Genomic DNA, 21,291 nt, shown 5'->3' with positions numbered 1-21,291 from the left:
CCACTGGGAGGGTCTCTAAGTGCCCCCTTGGATTGACTTATTCCTCTTCATGATTTTCCAGGAAGTGGCAAAATCTCTTGAATTAAATGTTGGGTTTTGTTTGTTTCTTTTTTTTGGTGGGGGAAGAGGTTGAGGAGGTGGAGTGTGGGACAGGTCAGGAAGAGTTATAGGCCAGCCTTAGGCACAGGCCTAAAGAGAGTGCACTGATCCAGCTTATCCAAAACACTGCTTTAGGTTTTGACTACATGTACGGGAAACAATAAAGTGGTACTTAACTTGCTTCAATTATTACTAATTATGCCTTTGAATGTATAGGTCCACTAGTAAGAAGGACCCGTTGGCAGGATGAAATTTAAGCATTCTTGGATCCCCTGGATGCATTGCAATCAAATTATGGTCAAAAATCTCATTCACCATCATAACAGGAATCATTAAAAAACAACCTGCTCAATGAATCACTACTTTGGTTTTGGACTTCCCATGTAAACAACAATATAATAAATAACTCCAGCATGTTTAATTAGAAGAATTTAAAAACCAAATTTGCTTATATATTCAATCTTTTTATATTTTTAAAGAAAGAATTTAACTTTTTTTTAACCTGCACTTATTTTGTTTTCTTTGTCTTCTAGTTGTATGTCCAGTGGCGTATGGGCTGTCAAGTTCACGTGTTCGTTTCTAAGTTGTTCCCCTTCACCTGGCTCCATCCTCTTGATCTCTACTGCCTGGGCACTATCAGTAATGTAACTCTCTGTGGCGAATTCATTTCTCTTGTATCTGGATTTGCCAATGTAAGGGCTTTCATCTGGGGCTTTATCAATGTCGACATACTAAAAGCAAAATAAACAGATTTATTGTTTAATAAATAACTTCTAAGCAGTTAGGTGACATTATTCATTTTATTAGTGAAGGACATATCACTGAATTGCCTAAATATTAACGCCACGTACATAGAAGTTGAAAAAAATATATCATTCTTTTATCTTATTCTTAATACATACTAAAAAGGAACTAGAACAAAAATTAACCTCAAAAGAATTCCTCCTTCTATCCCCAAAAAGTGAGTTTGGATTGACTGATTAAGGAACTGCCTACAGTTATATAGTTTTTTTTTACAATATTGCTTAATCTCACAAATCAGAAACCTAGGTGTTTTATTTTGGTTTTTTGGCTGAAATATATGTAAAAATCTCAGTTTAATTAACTTTGACAATTGAATTTTTACTAAATACATGATACTGACTGGAATCACTGGATCTTGGAAGTTTAACGGTTCCTGTTGCCAGTGGCAGTTACGGTATTTGCACAAATAATGTGTTACTAGTAGTGAACCCAGTGATTACTGAACAATGTAGGGAGACGACTATTCTGGTTGCTGAAGCACTTTCCCTGGAAGTCTGGATTTAAGGAAGCTGATCAACCATACCCTTGAGTGAGGTTTCTAACTGAGGATTAGAAGGCTGCTTTGGGTTCAAATAGGGATGTGGACAAATATCCTCTTGGGGCTTTTAAACTCTTTTGGACACTGCTTTACCTCACTGAGCCACATAATTCACGGATTCAACCAAAATAAATTTACTCTGTTGATATCCTCATAACCAGAATATGGAGTGATTATTGATAAAATCCTTTGGACATCTCTGCATCCTGCCCTCCCCTGCCCCATTCTATGCTAGCTTTAACTCTGGAGTACTATAAAATTAAAATAACTCACCTCTGATGGATAATAATTTAGTGGCTCAAATTTAGCATCAATTTTATAAAAGGCCAATTCCTGTTCCAGTTCATACTGTTTCTGACATGCTCGTGTTAGTTCCATGGTCTTCTGCCTTAGCTATCAGCCCAATTAGATATGAAATAACATACAGATTCAGTAAGTTAGTATAAAGGTACAGTAGTATGGCAAGTTCTAATCATAACTAATAATTAGATTATTAAAAACCCCACAGCAAATAAAGCAACATTCAGCATTTTATCTTAATTCTTAAGTATTATAAAGAATAAAATACAAAATTATCATTTCATAAGAGATCACATAAAAGACCTTTGAAGTTTGTATGTTACTTCAGGATACAATAAAAAAAGTTTTAAAAATCATTTAAGTTTGCTTTATCCAAACATGACAATAACTGTGTATCAATTATTTTTAATTAACTAGTCTACTAAGTACCAGCTTCCTGGTTTCCCAATAATTAGTACTAATTTATTTAACTTACTCATGACAGCTTCAAATCATGGACAGAAATGATATTTGGTATTAATTACAAACAACTTAGAAGGAGAGAGAAGGATGAAAATAGGAGCTTGGTTTTAATTGTTGTACTGCTGTGCTGTAGTATTTTCGCTAATGGCATCTCAGCTTTAAGTGTTCAGAACATTATTCTTTGCAACAGAGGATAAGGGATGTAAATAAACTCAATCAGATCCAAATATGTAATATTAAAATTTTAATAAAGTAATCCTACTGTAATTACAACTTTTTAGTTATGATTAGAAATTTTAGGAGCTAGAAGAAAGCAAATCACCTAATCTGATCCTCTGATTATAAATAAAGAAATTGAGTTCCAGATTGGTGAACTGACTTGTCAAAAGTTACACATTAGATTAGTGGCAGAAGTTAAACATTTTATTAATTACCAGTACCAGCCCCCTTTCTACTAAATTAATCCTTGAGTTCATTTCAAAGGTCCATTAAGTGATTTCTGCCTTTTTTTTCCTCCAGTGTCTGACAGTAGATACCAGACAAAAAACATGCAGGAAAACTTCATTAATATAAAAATGCAAGCTGAAGAGAATAAAACATAAACAAACATGAACATTTTACAAGGCCCATGAAATCAAAACCGTGCATGATTTAGCTTACAGTCACCTCCTGATTATCCATCAACATGGAAGTAAGGCTAACCTAGATAACAGGTAATCCTGCTTGAGTACTCATTGCATGCCACTGTGCTAAGCATTTGACATGTGCTGTCTCACTGAATCTTCCCAACTACCTCTATGTGACATTAAAAGTTGCACAGGAAGGTCAAATAACTTGCTCAATTGCACAGCTGGTAGCAGAAGAGGCAGAGTTCAATGCCAAGCTTCCTGAATTCAATCCCAACACTTTGTAATACGATACTGCCTTCAACGTCCTGCTGCAGGGTGTCAAGCACATTACCTGCACTGATGCTTTCACTGAATGCTCACTAGTCCCGCAGTCTCAGAAAAGCAACACAACCAACAGTGTCAACAATCTTGGGCTTCTCTCCTCAAAGATCATTGGCAATGGGGACAAACAAAGGCAAATGTGACTGAACCATGGAGGACATATGGGCTGGTGGCCTCTGCAGGCAAATACAGTTGACCCATGAATAACGTGGGTATGAACTGAGCAGGGCCACTTATACAAGAACATTTTTCAATAGTAAATACTGTAGTACTACATAGTCTGAGGTTGGTTGAATCTGTGGATGCCAAGAACAGGGGATACTGAAGTTACATGTGGACTAACCTCAGTGTTGTTCAAGGGTCAACTTTAGTAATAAATACTCTGTACATCTTAAAGTACCTTTGTGTCTTTTACAGCAGTAGGCTTAGCATATAGTAAGCATTCAATAAATGTCTGTTGAAGAAAAGCATAAATGAGAGCAAATCAAGAGTCAATGGCCCTGGAAAGTAGGCTCATTCCAGTATTAGCTATGGATAATCAAGAGCTGACTGCAGTTATATTTACCAATAGGAAAAATGATACAAATTCTTTCCCCACATTTAAATTCACTCTCCTATATATGCATTCATTAAAAAAATATACATACACAAACACATTTCTCAAAAAGGCAAGCCAGTTTCAAAACTTAGAATGCATATAAACATATTAATACAAATTATCATGCAAATCATGAAAAACATAATGTAAAATTCAGCCCTGAACAAACTACCTTTAAGGAAGAATAAAGAATCGGCAGAAAAGGGTCTGCAAGAAACCAAGATAAGGGCTAAAAGGAGAGAGAAGCAAACAGAGACCATCACCTGGAGAAGTCTAGAGAGTGAGGCTGTAACAACATAAGCCGCTCTTTACTGACAAGTTACCTTAGGTAGATATGGTTGTGAACACTTGCATTATTCTTATATGGACACATTTTATCATCATTCTAACTATGAATTTCAGATTTACCATCTTCCATGACTTAGCCTGATTCATTTCAAATTATTTTCACATTCATAACCTCATTCAGTTCTCACAACTCTGTGAGGCTGGCAGGACAGGTAAATCATCCTCATTAAAAAAATGAGGAAACAAGAACAGGAGTTAAATAACTTGCAAAAAGACAATGGGTAATATTAATATTAAAGTTACAATTAATATTTGTTGCTGGCAGTTAAATGGCCACAGAAATTTTTCCTTCAATGTTTCTACATTTCATTTATAAGTTAACTGGCCTGCTACGTGAGAAATTACTTTATGCAATCAGAAGACATTATATAACTATAGATGATATTATCACCAAACACTCTGCATAAGATAATGGAAAATGTTTTTCAAATGTAGGCTCTTAGGGTAAGACCTAGAACTATTATTTTTTAAAATGTAGAATAGTCCTTTGGAATAATAAAAGAACAGGCAAAACAATATGAATTTAAGGAAGAAATACAAAATATCTAACAAGTACCTATGCAGTATTCAGCTCTCCAACAACCAAAGAAATGTGAAATTGAAGCAATGAGATTCCATTTTTTTCTATCCTATTTACAAGTTCAAAATAATTATCATGTGAGGAAGAAGTGTAATGCAGTTATTAGATTTCTGAGGGGTGCATTAATATTTATCCAAATTAAAAAATTTTAAACTTACAGTGATTTGTGCTAAGGAATTACTAGTATAAATGCATAAGGTAAATATGTAAAAATTTTCTCTGTAGTATTGTTTCCAATAACAAAAAAGTGGAAGCAACCTAAATATTCATCAGTCAGTGTAGATTAAATAAATCATGGAAGATCCATACAATGCTACACAATGTAGAGTTTGAAAAGAATTTTAAAAATTTATGTGTGTGTATATATGTGTGTGCACACATGTACATGTATATGTATTTTTTTTTAACTTGGAGCTCTACCTTATTTTGATAGGAACATGCCTATTCTACCATATGGATACCCACTGAGGGACATTTTAGTTATTCTCAGTATTTTGCTAATATAAACGATCTTGTAGTGACTGTCCTTATATATATGAGTATATGTGTATTTACATACATATATGCATGTATGTACATATATAATCTCTTCACACATTCTTGCTACCATTTCTACAGAATATATTATTGGAAATATATATTCTATTCTATTATATTATATATAATAGAATAATAAATATTATATATAATATTTCCAATATATAGGACATAGGATGTGTCCATTTAAATTTGGATAATTTTGCCAAATTGCTTTCTAAAAGCTTTTGCCAATGTACAGTCTCACTAACAATACTATTAAAAAAAATACAAACATTTAGGGACAGTCTGACCAGCTCCCCATGGTGCAGGGCTTTACCTTTCTCCCTTGTTCTGGAAACCACACTTCACAGAACCCAGCCCAAGACATCAGTCGTCTTTTGGGCAGCCATACCATACAGCGCACAATAACCGCAGCCTGTAAAACCCTTTGCACATATTTCTGTTACACCACATCTTCCCCATTCTATGGTCAGGAAGTTGTGTTTTCAGACCTAAGAACCAAGAATTCTCTATTTCAAAAGAATATAGTCAAAGCAATGTAAAATACAGACTTACCAGTTCATTTTTCGTGTTTAGGTTACTCTCTAGCTCCTCACAGCTCTGTTTCTGTAACATAGCCTCCTCTTTTAATGATTTGTTCAATTTATCTTGATTTTTAATTTCCTCAAGGAACCTTGTTTGTTTGCTCTTAAGCTCTTCAGTTTCCATCATCTGCTTTTCCAGGTCTCTTTCCAGTCTTTCTACCTCTTCTGCCAGTACAAAGTTAATAGTTTGTTGATCATTATATTTTCTATTTGAAGAAAGGTAAGACTCTTTCTCAAATAATGGCAAAAGAAGTCTTAGTATAGTATAAATATAATTCTACTTTTTGAATTATTCACTATGGGTTTTGGAAAAAAAGACTACTTTGAGCTAGAAAATGATTTACATTAAGAGGTAAGAAGGCAATATCATTTGGATAACAATTTTAAAAGATAACATTTTAATTCCAAGTATTTAATTCAATTAATGTATTGATAAATAAGGTTTTTCTCACATCTCCCAGAAAAAACATGCAATATTTTATTTGATATTAGTAATTACACTTCAAAGGATGCTGCAAGCATATTTGCAAAATAAAATACCATGTTATCTTAAAAATCTTTCAAAGGCTTCCTGTTGAGCTTAGGATAGGATCCAAATAGCTTACGTAAGGAACTGATAAAGCTTTTCATGTTTTGATCCCAACTCCCTCACCAGTCTGATTTCCAAGCATACCCCACTGTAGCCGTTCTGAAATGATTCCACTTCTTCAGACACGTGATGCCTGTTCTCACCTGTAGGCTTTTATTCACACCTTTCGCCTGGAACCATCTTCCTCTATCTCCTACCAGCCTATTTTGCATCCTCCAGGTCTTAATTTTTAAAAGCAATCTGAGAAGCCTGCCCTGACTCTACCTTCCCCAGGTTAGATGTTTCTCAGGGATGCTCTGATGCCACCCTGCACCTCTGCCGTGGCCTTTGTCACAGAGGGAGTTGGAAAATGTGATCAAATAGCTTGGCTGTCTGCCTTCCCCACCAAAGCTTTGCGCAAGTGGAAACTGTATCTATTCGTCTTCTGGGTCCCAAGAGCACAGCACCATTAAAGACTCCTAATTAACATTCAAAGTTGTAAAAAAATCATAAGTATTTCCCCCAACACTATATTTATATAATGACTTCCCTTTGCATTATTTATATTTTTTAATGATTCCAAAACATCAACTTCAGGTTAACAAATGCTGAATTAGGGCAACCCCAAACTAATAAAAATGTACCATATTTATCAAGTATTGGATCAAACCATATGAAACTGCTGTTTTTCTAAGTCATAGTTTTCCTAAGTCTAACATCAATTTCAAATGGTTGAACATATAGGCTCATACCCTAACACTCTAAAATGGCTAGTCCATATCTTCCTCTTTCCTCAAACCTCCCATACTCCTTCTATTTTCTTTCTCAGCTGATGACCTCATATTTCATTGAGAAAACAGACCCCACCAGTGGGAAGGAACTTCCTCATTTTCCTACCATGAAAGTAACAAAACTGCCCACACCTACACAGATGTACTCTTCCTTCTGATGGAGAAAGTGTCCCATCCCTCTTATCAAGAGACAATCTTTCCTCTTTTTCTCTGATCTCATTTCTTCGTCTTCTCAAGGACCAAAAGAACTGAGCTACAATTTGTCTCCCCACTGCACTCTTGAATATTCTGTTTCTTTGATTACTAGCTTTGAGGTTTATTGCCTTCGCTTATGCCCATTTCCTGGTTTCGAAGGTACTGGTGAAATTTTTATTTTTAATTTAAAAAAAAAAAACTCATTTATTAGGTACAAAGGGAAAGAAATTGCAGGAGGAAATTTCAAATCTTCACCCAAATGTCCCCTTCCCATTCAGTCTTCAGTCTATAATCAAGCATTTGTCCCAAACACTCTGTAACTGCTCCTGTCAAGATCACCACCATGTGTTGCCAGTCCAGAGCACTTCTCTGAGCTCATCCTTCTTCTTCATGTCTCTGTGACGTTCAACACAGCTGATCATTTCCTCTTTTGAAATCTTCTCTGGGCTTTTGCAACTCACTATTTCCTGGTTTTCTCCTACCTTGCTGGCCTCTCTTTCTCAGTTTCCTAACTGGCTACATTTTTTGCTCTTCCCAATCCCTGCCTGAGTGAGCTAGCTTATTCCAGTGGAATTAAGTATCATTTCCATGCCAAAGACTCCCAAATTTATATCTCTAGGAAAGACTTCTTTGAACTCCAGGCTCATATTTCCAATTCTCACAGACATTCAAACTCAGCATTCTGAGTTCTCCTATTTCTATAAACGATATTACCATCTAACCACTTACTCAAGCCACAGCCTGGGAATTAGCCACTGCATTAGATGGTGCTGCTGATTCTACCTCCAAAGCTGATCTGCTATTCCACATCTACCACCTAAATACAGGCCACCAACATTTCTTCTAGCCTAGATTACTGCAGTAGCCCCCTAACATGTCCCTTTAACTACATTTCACCCTGCCCCAAATCATTCTCCATCCTGCAATAAAAATAATCCACATCATATATAAGTTGGATCATGTCCCACCCCTGCTTAAAAATGGTCCATGGCTTCCACTGCACCTGGAATAAAATCCAAAGCCCAAACCCCTGTGCCACCTTGCCCCTCCCCATCCCTCCAAACTTGTACTTGAGCTATCCTCCAGTCAGACCCATCTGTCTTCTCCACTAAAACACAAGCTGCACAAAGGCCATTATTTTATGTCTTACTCACCACTTTATCTTTAGGGCCAGATGCAGTGCCTGGCTCACAGTAGCTGCTCAATGAATATTGTTGAATTCATTGATTTACGGTGTCATTTTCTACACAAATTTTAATAACATTATAAAGTTCATAATAAATATATTTTTCTGGATAACTTCTGAAATAAACTCCTCTCCCTCCCAAATTTAGTTTCTAAAAAAATGTCATCTTACCTAAACTGAATCTCTCAAAAGCTTCCTGTCTGTCCTGAGTGGTTACTGGCTGGCCTTCCAAACTTTCCAGTGAACGGAGGTGAAAAATGGTAAACTGAAGGTAATGAGGAAGGGTCACAACTGGATTTTCAGCCAGGATCAAAGAAGTCAAATCTTGAAGTGGTTTCAATTTGCTTACATCTTGGAGCTGAAATGATATATAACATTATTATTGGTATAACTGAATTAAAAAATCATGCCTAAAGGAAGTAATAAATCAAGGAAATTGCTATTAACATGGCATGGGACCTATTCATGAAACTCATTACCCAAAAGTAGTGGTTTGAAGGGAGGAACAGAGTCCTTGAGTGTCTATAATGTATCAGGACAATAGTAAGCACTTTCCATATGCCATTTCATTTGTGACTCCCTCACAAAAAACTATGATTTAAGTATCATCTCAATTTTACAGATGGTGAAACTGAGGTTCAAAGAATTTAGGTGGCTTGCTCAAAGCTCAGAGGTTATATGTGAATGAAATAGGATTTGAATTCAAGACTGTAACTCTAAACCTATTCTTTTCATTATACTGATTGAACAAATCAAAAATAAAAAAGGATATAAAAAAAGATTTTGGTAACTCTTCAGACAACAGTTATAATTGATGGTTCAAAGAAATAAGGATACGTGGAGTTCTGGTTCTGAAGTGAGATTTTTACATTTGTCCAAAGAGGGATTTTAAAAGGTTGAAATACCACTACTAATAGCTAGTCTAAGTAAATCACTCCCAAGTGGATGTGCATCACTCTTACTGATGTCAATGTCAAATATGAACTGGGATGAGTAAGGCATATGAAGTTAGAAATAATAATATTTATTGAATGATTTTCCTCTTAACCTTAGCTGATGCTGTGTAGTGTCTAAGGACCAACTACTTTAGAAATATTTGTGGCAAATTTTAGATTCCTGGCTACCTCGTCCCATCACCCCATAAGCTCCAAGAGCTCCAAGCTGACACTGCGCAACATGGTGTGGGACTTGCGCTCTGAGGCTCTTGGGCTGTCACGATGAAATGGTAGAGTTACCTTTCCAAATCTTTATAAAGATGAACTAAGAAAGTACAGACACTGTTAATGACACAGCATTAAAAAAAAATGTTATTTATTATTACTGGCTTCCACTGGTAAAAGTTTAAGGAATATAACCTTAGAGTTATTTAGTGTTTATAAAGCTTTTAAAGTATTTTCACATCTATCATTTCATCTGAGCCCCACAACACTTCTGTAAAGAAGGAAGGGTAGAGATTGTTTTCTCCAACTCAAAACAGTGAGTTTTAGAGAGATGAAGGATTCTCCAAAGGTCACAGAAAGCAAGTCTAGACCCATACTAGAAGTCATATCTTTTGTTTTCTATTCTAAAAGTTTAAGTTCTTTAAATCATAGTAGGATTGTTTTAGTTTTAATACAGATTTAAATAAACTGATGTTTCTACTTTGCAATGCTTGTTGAACATTTAACTGTATAAAAATCACAAGAAAATCGTAAAATATACTCCAGAGAAAAATATGCATCATTATCAGATAATGTGAACCATGATAACAAAGTTGCTCTACTATGAAAAGCTAGTGATTAACCTCCTATAACACCTAACACCATAATCAAGATTAATTCCTAAGTCTGAAGAAAAGAACTGTGCTCTAGGCATTCGGTGACCAAGATTTTGGCACAAGTTGACTGACTTTGGGTAAGAGACTTAATCTCTCTGAAACTTTACTTGAAGATGGGAATAAGACAATGGTACCTAACTCACAGAAATAATCCCTGCACTGCCTCCTTAACAAGAGTGTTCTGAGGCTCAAATGAAATGAAAGATGGGAAAATGCTAAGAGGTTGACTCTCAGTTGCCATGGAACCATGCGAAGCCAGGACTGCCTATATCTAATTACCTTATAGAATACTAGGGTATGTCTAAACTTGATGTTCAGTCAAAGGATCAAAGATATTAGAAGAAACCTCATTTTTTAAAAACTTGGATTTTAATCTTTTTATCCAACAAGTCCAAAAATTAAAAAAATACTCTTGCTACTTTGAACAACTTACCGATGATATCTTGTTGCCTTTCAGATTCAGGACTCGCAAAGATTTTAACTTCTTCCCTAACCATATCGGAATATGTTCAATTTCATTTCCTGCAAGGTTTAGCTTTTGCAGATTATGCATATTTTCTATGCCTTCAATTTTGCTGGAAACCAAAGGGTAAAATCAAACTTAGTAACTTAGTAGGTATAATGATAGTGTCTCTCCACTGTATTTTTAAAATAAACAGCCTTGGTTTTATGTAGAGTTACTTTTCATAATTATAATTTATAAACGAGAAGCAAAAAATAGTGATTAAAAACAAATGTAACAGAACAGCTCTAGTAAACTCTTCATTACTGTCTGTGTTTAGGGATCCTATCTATCTTACTATCAGACTTCAGGATTCTATAAAACAGAAAAGAAGAGTCTGTCCATGGCATTCCCACTATAACCACTGTGAAGAGTACCAGTGGACAGCCAGGGGAGAACTGGAAAATTCAACAGCACAGACTACAGCCCCGCACATGAGATGTCCTTAACTATCACCTTAAGTCTTCGCCAAAAGATGAGCTATGCCAGTAGGATATGGCCGCCATTTTGAACTGGTGGACCCCCAGAATGATACTGTATTTACAAACATAAATATTTTAATCAGAATATTTAAATTAACAAAACATTTATCAACTGTACTGATGAATTGTCATTGATGAAATATTTTCCCAAATTGATTCCAATTTAATTCCTTGATCAATTCTCTATACTGGGCAAATATTTCCAAGCTTCTTTATTTTCAGCTTCATTTTGTTGAAATTATTTTCATCAGGATCAATTTTTTAATACAAACTTTGCATTAAGGATTTGATTCATTAATCAGATTTTTTTCCCCATTTCACTTTTGCCATATTAGAGCTTCTGCTACTGTTAGTTGTTTTGGTTTTTACCATTATATATACCAAGTCTAATGTGGAGGAAAAGTATACAAACATGAAAATTTTCAAGATTTGATAAGTGCATCATTTCACCTTTAACAAGTTTTCTATGTGCATTTTTAGCCACTGTCAGTTTTATTATGTTTATTTCTCAGAGTAATATATATTATGAAGTGGAAACAAGACTGATAGTGTATTTCTTATAGCAATGAGCAAAGAATATCAAGATAAACATATATGATCAAAACATGATGAAATATTTTTAGGGTCCAAATGACAGGGTTAAAACATTCTGCTTCATGTGAACTTTCTTAAGGGCAGTTAATTATAGACTGTAACTGGGAAAACTTCCTGCCAAAAATGGAATTAAGATAAAATTGGGTACTCAAAAATGTATCTCCTTCTTCAATAATGCTGGATATTATTCAGTACTTCAACAATGCCAAAATATGACAGTTATCCTATGTGAAGGACTGGACTACAAATGAACAATGATCCAAGTGCCTGCTCTTTCAAAGGATTCTTTCAGTAATGTGGGCAACGTTAATCTACCTCTGTAACAAAGATGACGACCCTGCAGTGCTACCCAAAGAAGAATTTACTTACCAGATTTTGTTATATGATAAGTTGAGTTCACGTAATTTCAACAGCTTGTCCACCTTCTCAATCTTCCCTATTAGATTATGGCTGAGATTCAGTATTTCAAGTTTAACACATTTTTCCAAGTTTTCGATATACTAATTGGAAACAAATGAATAAATACTTTATACAACAGATGCCTCGACATAAGCACGACATGTAAGCATGTGCGTCAGGGGCTGTTCTGATGTCACCAGGGAGTAAGCCCTTACTGCCTCCCAGACAAACCCTTGGTGCAGCTCTCCTTGGCCAGGGGTGGCCACTCTCCTCAAACTGCCAAACTCTCCTTGCCCCTTGGTGGATGACACTTCCTAATCACTGAAAAACTGAAGCTTAGCCACCAAGAATTCCCCCACCAATCCCTTCATCCACCTCGACTTTTCTATGCCTCTCCCTTTCTCCCCTACTTCCTTCAAAGTTCAGCTAGGTACTTATGCTCTTGCATGACCTCACCCACCTCCTCTCCCCATGCTCTTGCATCTTCAGTCTCTTTCTCCCTTCTGGATCATCCCCTCAAGTTTAAAAACAGTCACTATTCAACAGATATTACGCACTTACTACAAACCAGATGTGGCACCAAGCAATGGAGACATACCAGTGATTGAGACAATCTCCCTGCTGCAGGAACCTATATTCAACATGCTCAGTCTCCTCTATGTAATACAAACCATCTCACACTGAACTTGTTTCCTATCAGGCTTTCATTTTCTCTCTCGTCACCACATTCTCACACAAGTTGTGTACATTTGCTCACTCTGCCGCCTTCCGTTCACTCTTATCCTATTGGTAAGGCGATATACCTTCCACCCTGACTATGGATTCAAAAAGTTCCCTCCAAGACCCCCATTCATTCATCCTTACCACAATATTTATCAAACATGGATTATGTGCCAGGAGCTGCTCCAGGCACTGGATACATGGAAATACAGTGGTGAATAAGGAAAACAAGGGTCTTGCTTTCAGTCGCAGAGAAAGCCAATTAACAGAGAAATAAAAATTTCAGGCAGTGAAGTATACCAGCAAGAAAATAAAGATAATGTGGTGTGACGGAACGCAAGGCACCAAGAGAGCAGATTCTGTTTGCTGTGTTCACTGCAATAGTGCTGATGTGTGGCACATATGGATTCTAAATAAATATTTGTTGACTGAAAAACATGAGGAGTAACTGAGGAAAAGGTGGTTAACTGCAATTAGGTGGTAAGAGAAGGTCTCACAGAAAGAGGAAGTATATTGAATTGAGACCCTAATATTGAGAATCCAACTGTGTGAACGTCTGGGTAGAGGAAAAAAAAAATGCAAACCCTCTAAAACAATAAACCTGATAGGTTTGAGAAATAGAAGGAAGGGCTTTTAAATTGCCAAACCAAATAACATCTTCCAAGTTTTCATCCTATTTGATGATTCTGTGACATTTTATATCATCCTTTCCTGCCTGAAGTTGTCCCTCCTTTGGCCTCCGTTCATCACACTCTTGGATCTTCTCTTATTCCAACAGCCCCATCAGACTTTTTCATTGGGTCTGACTCTCCCATGTGCTCACTCTCTTTTTTTTGATGCCCCCTCACTATTTCTCCTCTTATTCCTAGGCATTCTCCACACTAAGCTCTAAGTTCCCAGAGATTAGAAAGTAAGCTTATTCACTTCTGTATCTATTCCTACAGCCTCACATAATGCCTGGCATAGAATAACCACACATATTCATTAACTTGTTATTTTATTTTCATAACCTTTAAACTCCAGGATGTCTTTTTTCCTTTTTAATTACACAAGACATAAATATAGTCCAATAAAAATTTCAAAACAAAGCATAAAAAGTTCTCTTCATCAGGTCCCCAGGCACATAAAATAATCTCACTGCTGAAAGGTAACCACTGTTAAGAGGCTAGTGTAAGTACACCCAGACCTTTTTATTAATTTACATCTATATATATACAGATAGGAAAACAAAACTTTAAAAAAATATTTTGAGAGCTTACTATACAAAATATTTTACAATTTGCTTTTTTCATTAAATATACTGGAACATTTTCCCACATTAATACAAAGAGCTTTTTTTTTTTAAGAAACTTGGTATTACTTAATGATATATTGCACCATAATTTTTTAAAGCACTCCCCTATTGACAGACATTTGCTTAGTTCCATATTTCTATTTTAAATAAGGCTTTAAAACATGACTATAAAGACATTTTTGGGTATGTATGCAAATATTAGTAGAATAGCCAACAAAGTGTAGAGCTGCTGCGTTGGTGAATGTAAACTCAGTAAGTATAAAGTCAATTGCTGGATCAAATAAGCACATTTGAAATTTTGATAAATATTACCAAGCTGTTTTCCTAAAATGCTATACCAATCTATACATTCTCTAAGACCATATGAGAACACTCATTGCTTACACTTTTGTGAACACTGAAATCATCTTTTAAATTCTTGTCCATTAGACACACAGATGGGAAATGGTATCAAACTATTGTTCTATTTCACATCTTTTTTGATATTAATGAAGTGGAACAGATTTTCATGTTAATATTAGACATTTATAATACTTTTGAAAAAGGACTGCTCATATCCTTTGCACATATTCCATTTGGTTGTCTCTTTCTATTGAACTGCAGGAACTCTTTATATTATGTGGATATTCTTACATGTGTTGCAAACACTACCTGTCAGCTTGTTTTTTTTTTAACTTTTTAAAAGATATCGTTCATTAAATACAACTTTTTAATCTTTATGTAAGCTAAATCTGTCAACATTTTGCTTTGTGGTATTAGGGTTGGTGTTTGCTTAGAAGGCCTTTCCAACTCTAATATTTAAAAATATATTCTCCTATATTCTTTCCTGATACATTTATAGAGCTTTTGTCGGTTGATTTTTGTTTTTTGTTTTCATTAAGATCTTCAATCTTCTGGAATTAATTTTTGTGACTAACATAGTAGGTATCTAAGTTTATATTTTTTCCAATTAAAAAATTAACTTGGCTATTACAATGTGCTCCTGTTGTATAGTTTATGAATAAAGCGGTAAACACTCTAGAACAGGGATCAACAGACTTTTTCTGTAAAAGACCAGATGCAAGTATTTTTGGCTTTGTGAGCCACATAGTCTCTGTGACAACCACTTACCTCTGTTATTATAGTACAAAAACCAGCACAGACAATATGTAAACAAATATAATTGTGCTCTAATAAAACTTTATCAACAAAAATAGACAGTAGGCTCAATTTGGCCTGCAGGCTGTAGTTTGCTGACCCCTTCTCAAAAGAGAATCAAAATGTACAGAATAATAGGAGCTTATGAATTTGAAGATGCCATACTTCTGATGTAGAACTTTCACTGGAAACAATCTGCTACAAATTAGGTGATATTACGATGAAATAGTACTGTAAATCTAACATAATTCTTTAAAAATTTTTAAAGCACATAAAAAGTAAAAACAATGCCTATATTCAGAAATGTTGTTAACTTACCCTAAATTTCTTGCCACCATCTTTAGAAAGTGAAAGGTTCAGAGATTTTACCAAGGCCAAATTGTCTTGTTTAGTAAGTTTTTTAACCAGGGCCTCTGTAATATATCGAACTCCTACATGTGAATCAGCTTCTGAAATGACACAAACAAATCATTATCAGTAGAGGAAGACATGAATATTTCGAAAACAAATTGTTTTGATGTTACATAATAAAAAAAAGTTAAGCTATGCAAATGTAAAGACAGCTGGATAGTTCTAATTGCAATGTTTTAATAATAATATTTTACTTAATGTAGCATTTCATAATAATGACAACAGTTATACTCTATAAATATTGTGTACCAAGCTTTGTGCTAAGTGCTTTACCTTTTAAAAATTTAATTTGTATAACAAATCTTTGGGGTAGAAATTATTATTCCCTTTTATTAAAAAATTACAATAATTTGCTCAAGATCTTGTAGCTTGCAATGTGCAAATCCAGGACTTGAACCCAGGCAGATAATTCCAAAACTTAACACTTCTAATCACATGCAGCACTGAAGTTTTCAGCAATATTTTAATGTTAGTTACTTTTTAAAATAAACTGGCACTATTTAGTTGTTTGTTTTATAAAATTCCAATCCAAAGCTCAAAAACACTGGAATTCCTACAAATTATCTTTTCTTATTTTTTTTATGGTGGGAAACTCAAATTTGTTGCTTTTTTAAATACAGAGGATCACAACATATCTTATAGAGATAAAGTACTAACTTAATGGATCACACATCCTGTCCCAAGACTTTCCTGGATATTGCCATCAAAGCTTGTTAAAGCCAAGTTCCATTTTACAAAAGCAGCCATAAAAAGAAAAATACTTCCTGGTTCTTTCTTTATGAATCAAAAAAAAAAAAAATTAATCCTGGGTTCAGATACAGGCTGCAGGCCAAACTTTCCCTATAATTACTTATAATAAGTTGATATTACATTTATTTTGGTTCAAAAAAATAATTTTTAAAAATTTGGGCCATTCTAGGAAAGAAAATGACTAATATTCTAAAAATATTGATCAAATTAGAAATAACAATGTACCAGCTGACACAAAGGATATAGTTTAAACTCAATGCTGATACTGTTTATTAATAAACACTGATTAATACTCATGTCTACAGATTTTAATGACTGTGATTTCATGACTTACCAAAGAAATCACAAAAAGTTTTCTTTCACAATTAACCACATGAAATTGATTCATTTAAAAGAGAATTTGTTTTTGAAAACAGATTCACAGACTAACACAATGCTTTTAAGAAAAAAAATTAAAAACTTGCTAAAGCATATATATGTCCCTTATGTGAAAATCGGTCTATCCACACATAAGTAGTTTTCCAATAAGCAGACTGGAATAACCCAAGGGTGGATAACATTTTTATACTGAATTAAGGTGCTCCGTTCTGAAGTGAACAGATATGCCCTCCCGCTAACCAAGGATGATGGTAATTTGGCACATGAGCTTTAAGGCACTCCCCCACCACAAGAAATGAAGATTCCTCTTTTTGGAAACTCCCTCCTAACCCTTTTAGACATCTTCACCCTCACCCAGAAGCCACCATCCTCCACTGTCCTTACACAATTTCTGTCAATAAAAACAAAAGGTCAAGTCCATAGTAGCATATGCACTACATGTGGACCAGAAAAGTTCAATATTTTCCATCTCTACTAAAGAATATGTGGTGAAATTCTTAGATTAAAAGGCAATACCTTTATGGCCTTGGTAGTCCAACAGCATGGTGTTTTCACCTATAATCTCGACTTTCTCACACCACTGTTTTCCAGAATGAAAAGGCACAGTCTCGGATCCACTTAAAGGTGAAAGTGACCTAGATCTCATATTGGACATAAGAGATGATGGACTAGAAGAGTGAGATGATGGTGGCATCTTGGCTTTGGAAATTTTTTGCTGAGGTCCTTTCTTCATTGCAAGAATAAAGCCAGGTATCCATCAAAACCTGTAAGAGTTTTCAGTATATTTAACCAGATTAATTTTTAGAGCTATCAAAACTCTTATATTAATCTATTTCTAGAATTTTCAAGACTACAAAGTTATAAAGTCAGAGGCTACATACAGATGCTAGAACCCACAATACTGCAAGTGGATGGGAGTAGACACTATTTTAAACACTGCTGATTACCCTGCCAGAGGGAAAAGAGACCTCCAAAGGGTCTTATACTGGCACATACTCCAGCCATAAGTCTTACCCGTCATTTTGGTTCTCAATTTATTGGACTGAGCTAGTCACAATGCCTCTTCTACCCACAAGGGGTCCTAGAATGCAGGAAGCTGGAAATATGTGGCACTCAGCAGTACTTCATACTGATAAGCACTCTCTCCTTCCTATAACAGTTTCTGCCTTTGGTTTCTGGGACACCACACTCTCCTGGTGTCCTGTTGTCTCCCTGGCTACTTCCTTGGCCTCCTTTGCTGGCTACGGCTCTCCTACTCAATCTTTAAATGTCAAAGTTCCTCAAGTCTCTTCTGGTCTCTCTCTAATCTTATTTTAGACAATCTAATGCACATCCATAGTTCCCAGTGCCACTGTATACTGATACTTATATCTTCAATCAAACCTTTCTCTGAATTCCGGACACCTATTCCCAGCTGCCTACTTGATATCCATTGGCATCCTGAATCAACATGTCCAAGCTGAATTTATTATTTTCATTCCTCCCTCATTTTCCTCCCATCCTGTTCCTCCTTCAGTGTTCCCTAACTAGTAAGCAATGCTCATGGGAATAAGCTGGAAACCTGGGAGTCATTCTGGATGCTTCCTTCTCCCTTCTTCCCCTACTTAACCACTCACCAAGTTTTGTCAATTCTACCTCATAAATATCTCTCAAATTAGTCTACTTCTTCCCATCTCCACTCTCGTCCACTCTAATCCATGCCCTCAAGTTGCTATAACAGCTTCTCACTGATCTGTCTACAAGCTCTCTTGCCTTCCTCCTCCATCACTACATTGCAGTCAGATAGCCAGAGTGATCTATTTAAAAACTTAATCACTCTGTAATAAATGAAACATTTACCATGGCCTATGAGGTCAGTCCCCTGTGATATGGCTCTGTCTCTCTAGCTTCACATCTGTTACTGCTTCCCTCAACTCTGTGGGCTCCAGCTACATGGACCCCTACACATAATTTCTCCTGCCACAAATGCTTGTCCTCAGTCTTTTTCTTTTCTTTTTTAACCTTTTACCTTTAAAATTTTACCATCTTAACCATTTTTAAGCACACAGTTCAGTGGCATTAAATAAAGTCATAATGTTGTGCAAGCATCACCATCATCTATCTTCTCATCTTGTAAAACTGAAATTCTATACCTATTAAACAATTCCTCCCCATTTCTCCCGCCCCAGCTCTTGGCAACCACCACTCTATTTTCCATTTTTATGATTTTGACTACTCCACATATTTCATATAAGTGGAATCATACAATATTTGTTTTTCCATGACTGGCCTATTTCACTTAGCATGTCTCCAGGGTTCATCTGTGTTACAGCAAATGTCAGAATTTACTTCCTTCTTAAGACAATAATATTCCATTGTACGCATATACAACATTTTGTTTCATCCATCAATGAACACTTGGGTTGCTTCCATGTTTTACCTATTGTGAATAATACTGCTTGGCCATAGGTGTACAAATATCTCTTTAAGACCTTGCCTTCAATTCTTTAGGGTAAAGACTCAGAAGTGGAATTGCTGGATGATATGGCAATTCAATTTTCAGTTTTTTTGAGGAACTGCCACACTGTTTTCTACAGCAGGTGTACATTTTATATTCCCACCAACAGTGTATGAGGGTTCCAATTTCACCAAATTCTTGCCAACATTTGTTATTTTTTGTTTTTAACTGTAGCCATCCCAGTGGGTATGAGGTGGTATCTCACTGTACTTTTGATTTGCATTTCCCTAGTGTTTAGTGATGTTGAGCATCTTTTCACGTGCTTATTGACCATTTGTACATCTTCTTTGAAGAAATGTCTACCCAAGTCTTTAGCCCAAAATAGGGTTGTTTGATTTTTGTTGTTGGTTCAGTTTTAGGAATTCTCTTTATATACAATCTGGATATTAATCCTTTATCAGATATATGATTTGCAAAAATTTTCTCCTATTCTGTGAATTGACTTTTTATTCTGTGATATTGTCTTTTGATGCTCATTTAAATTTTCTTAAGAAGTTGAATTTATCTATTTTTTCTTTTGTTGCCTGTGCTTTTGGTGTCATATCCAAGAAATTATTGCCAAATCCAATGTCATGAGACTTTTGCTCTGTGGTTTCTTCTAAGAGATTCATAATATGAGGTCTTACATTTAGGTCTTTGATGCATTTTGAGTTAATTTTTGTATATGGTATTAAACGTCAAACTTCATTCTTTTGCATATGGATATCCAGTTTTCCCAGCACCATTTTTTAAAAAGACTGCCCTTTCCCCACTGAATGGTCTTGTCACTCTTGTCAAAAATCATTTAACCACATACGGGACGGTTTTTATTTCTGGGCTTTCTATTCTATCCTGCTCTATGTCTGTCTTTCTGTCAGAACAATGCTGTTTTGTTTACCGTAGCTTTGTAGTAAGTTTTGAAATCAGGAAGTGAGTCCTTTAGCTTTGTTCCTTTTTAAGATTGTTCTGGCTATTTGGTGTCCCCAGTCTCATCATATTCATCCTTAGTCTTTCTTCAGAGATCAGCTAAATTGTTGCTTTCTCAGGAAAGCCTCCTCCATAGGGAGACTAAATAAAGTACTCAGTTATATATTCTTAATCAATCTATTTTTTCCTCAGAGAGTCATAGTTTGCTATATTTATTTATTATTTGCTTAACATCTGTCTCTCCACTGGACTGTAAGCTCCATGAGAGCTTGTTTTGTTTACTGTCTCCCTAGTCTAGCATAGTGCCTGACACCTAGCAAGAACTCAACAAATTACTTGTTGAATAATGAATGAATAAATGAAGTTACTTTCTACCCATCCCTCTCCCTCACCCATCAAGACATTGATTCTAGTTCTGAAATATTTCTAAATTCATTTCTATCTTTATAGCCACTGGCCTAGATCCAACTTTATCATCTCGCTTAGACTATTATGATACTTTCTTAACCAGCTTCCAATCTTCCTTTACCTCACCATCAAGCCAATCTCCACCTTTGACTCACTTAACATCATAAAAACAAAGAATTTTGATGGTTCTCACTGCCTGTAAGTCTAAATAAACATTTCAGCATCATAGATAGGACTCACCACAATCTGCCCAACTTTCTAGCTAACCTCTTACTCCTCCTCATCACGCATCCTGCACTCCGGTCATCTTTTTATTATTATCTGGACACAGCATGAGTTTCTGCTCATGAATTTCCATCTCCTTAAAATGGTATCCTCTTCTTCCTCTCTACCAACTGAAATGTCACTGTATTTGCAAAGGCTTTCCAGAAATCCACTTCCTTCAGGTAGAATT

General features: G+C 35.5%; 1 protein-coding gene across 7 annotated transcripts in view; it reads right to left on the bottom strand.

Moving 5' to 3' along the window:
- The window catches only part of CNTRL (centriolin), a 75,754-nt gene that overhangs the window by 49,284 nt on the left and 5,179 nt on the right, over positions 1-21,291 (bottom strand). For 4 of the 7 annotated variants that reach the window (XM_074362134.1, XM_074362137.1, XM_074362140.1 and 1 more), the window contains exons 2-10: positions 17,543-17,790; positions 15,806-15,936; positions 12,307-12,437; positions 10,793-10,934; positions 8,715-8,901; positions 5,775-5,968; positions 3,924-3,980; positions 1,715-1,834; positions 602-830 (exon numbers count right to left, since the gene is read on the bottom strand). In XM_074362134.1, coding sequence (XP_074218235.1) covers positions 602-830; positions 1,715-1,834; positions 3,924-3,980; positions 5,775-5,968; positions 8,715-8,901; positions 10,793-10,934; positions 12,307-12,437; positions 15,806-15,936; positions 17,543-17,759 — 1,408 coding nt within the window. In that variant the 5' untranslated portion in view covers positions 17,760-17,790. Of the gene's footprint in view, positions 1-601; positions 831-1,714; positions 1,835-3,923; positions 3,981-5,774; positions 5,969-8,714; positions 8,902-10,792; positions 10,935-12,306; positions 12,438-15,805; positions 15,937-17,542; positions 17,791-21,291 lie in introns of those variants that run through there. The other 3 variants (XM_074362138.1, XM_074362136.1, XM_074362141.1) reach the window with 3 other exon arrangements.

The sequence above is a fragment of the Camelus bactrianus genome, chromosome 4, assembly GCF_048773025.1.
Source record: "Camelus bactrianus isolate YW-2024 breed Bactrian camel chromosome 4, ASM4877302v1, whole genome shotgun sequence".
Classification (NCBI taxonomy): domain Eukaryota; kingdom Metazoa; phylum Chordata; class Mammalia; order Artiodactyla; family Camelidae; genus Camelus; species Camelus bactrianus.
This window is presented reverse-complemented; position numbering and strand designations above follow the sequence as displayed.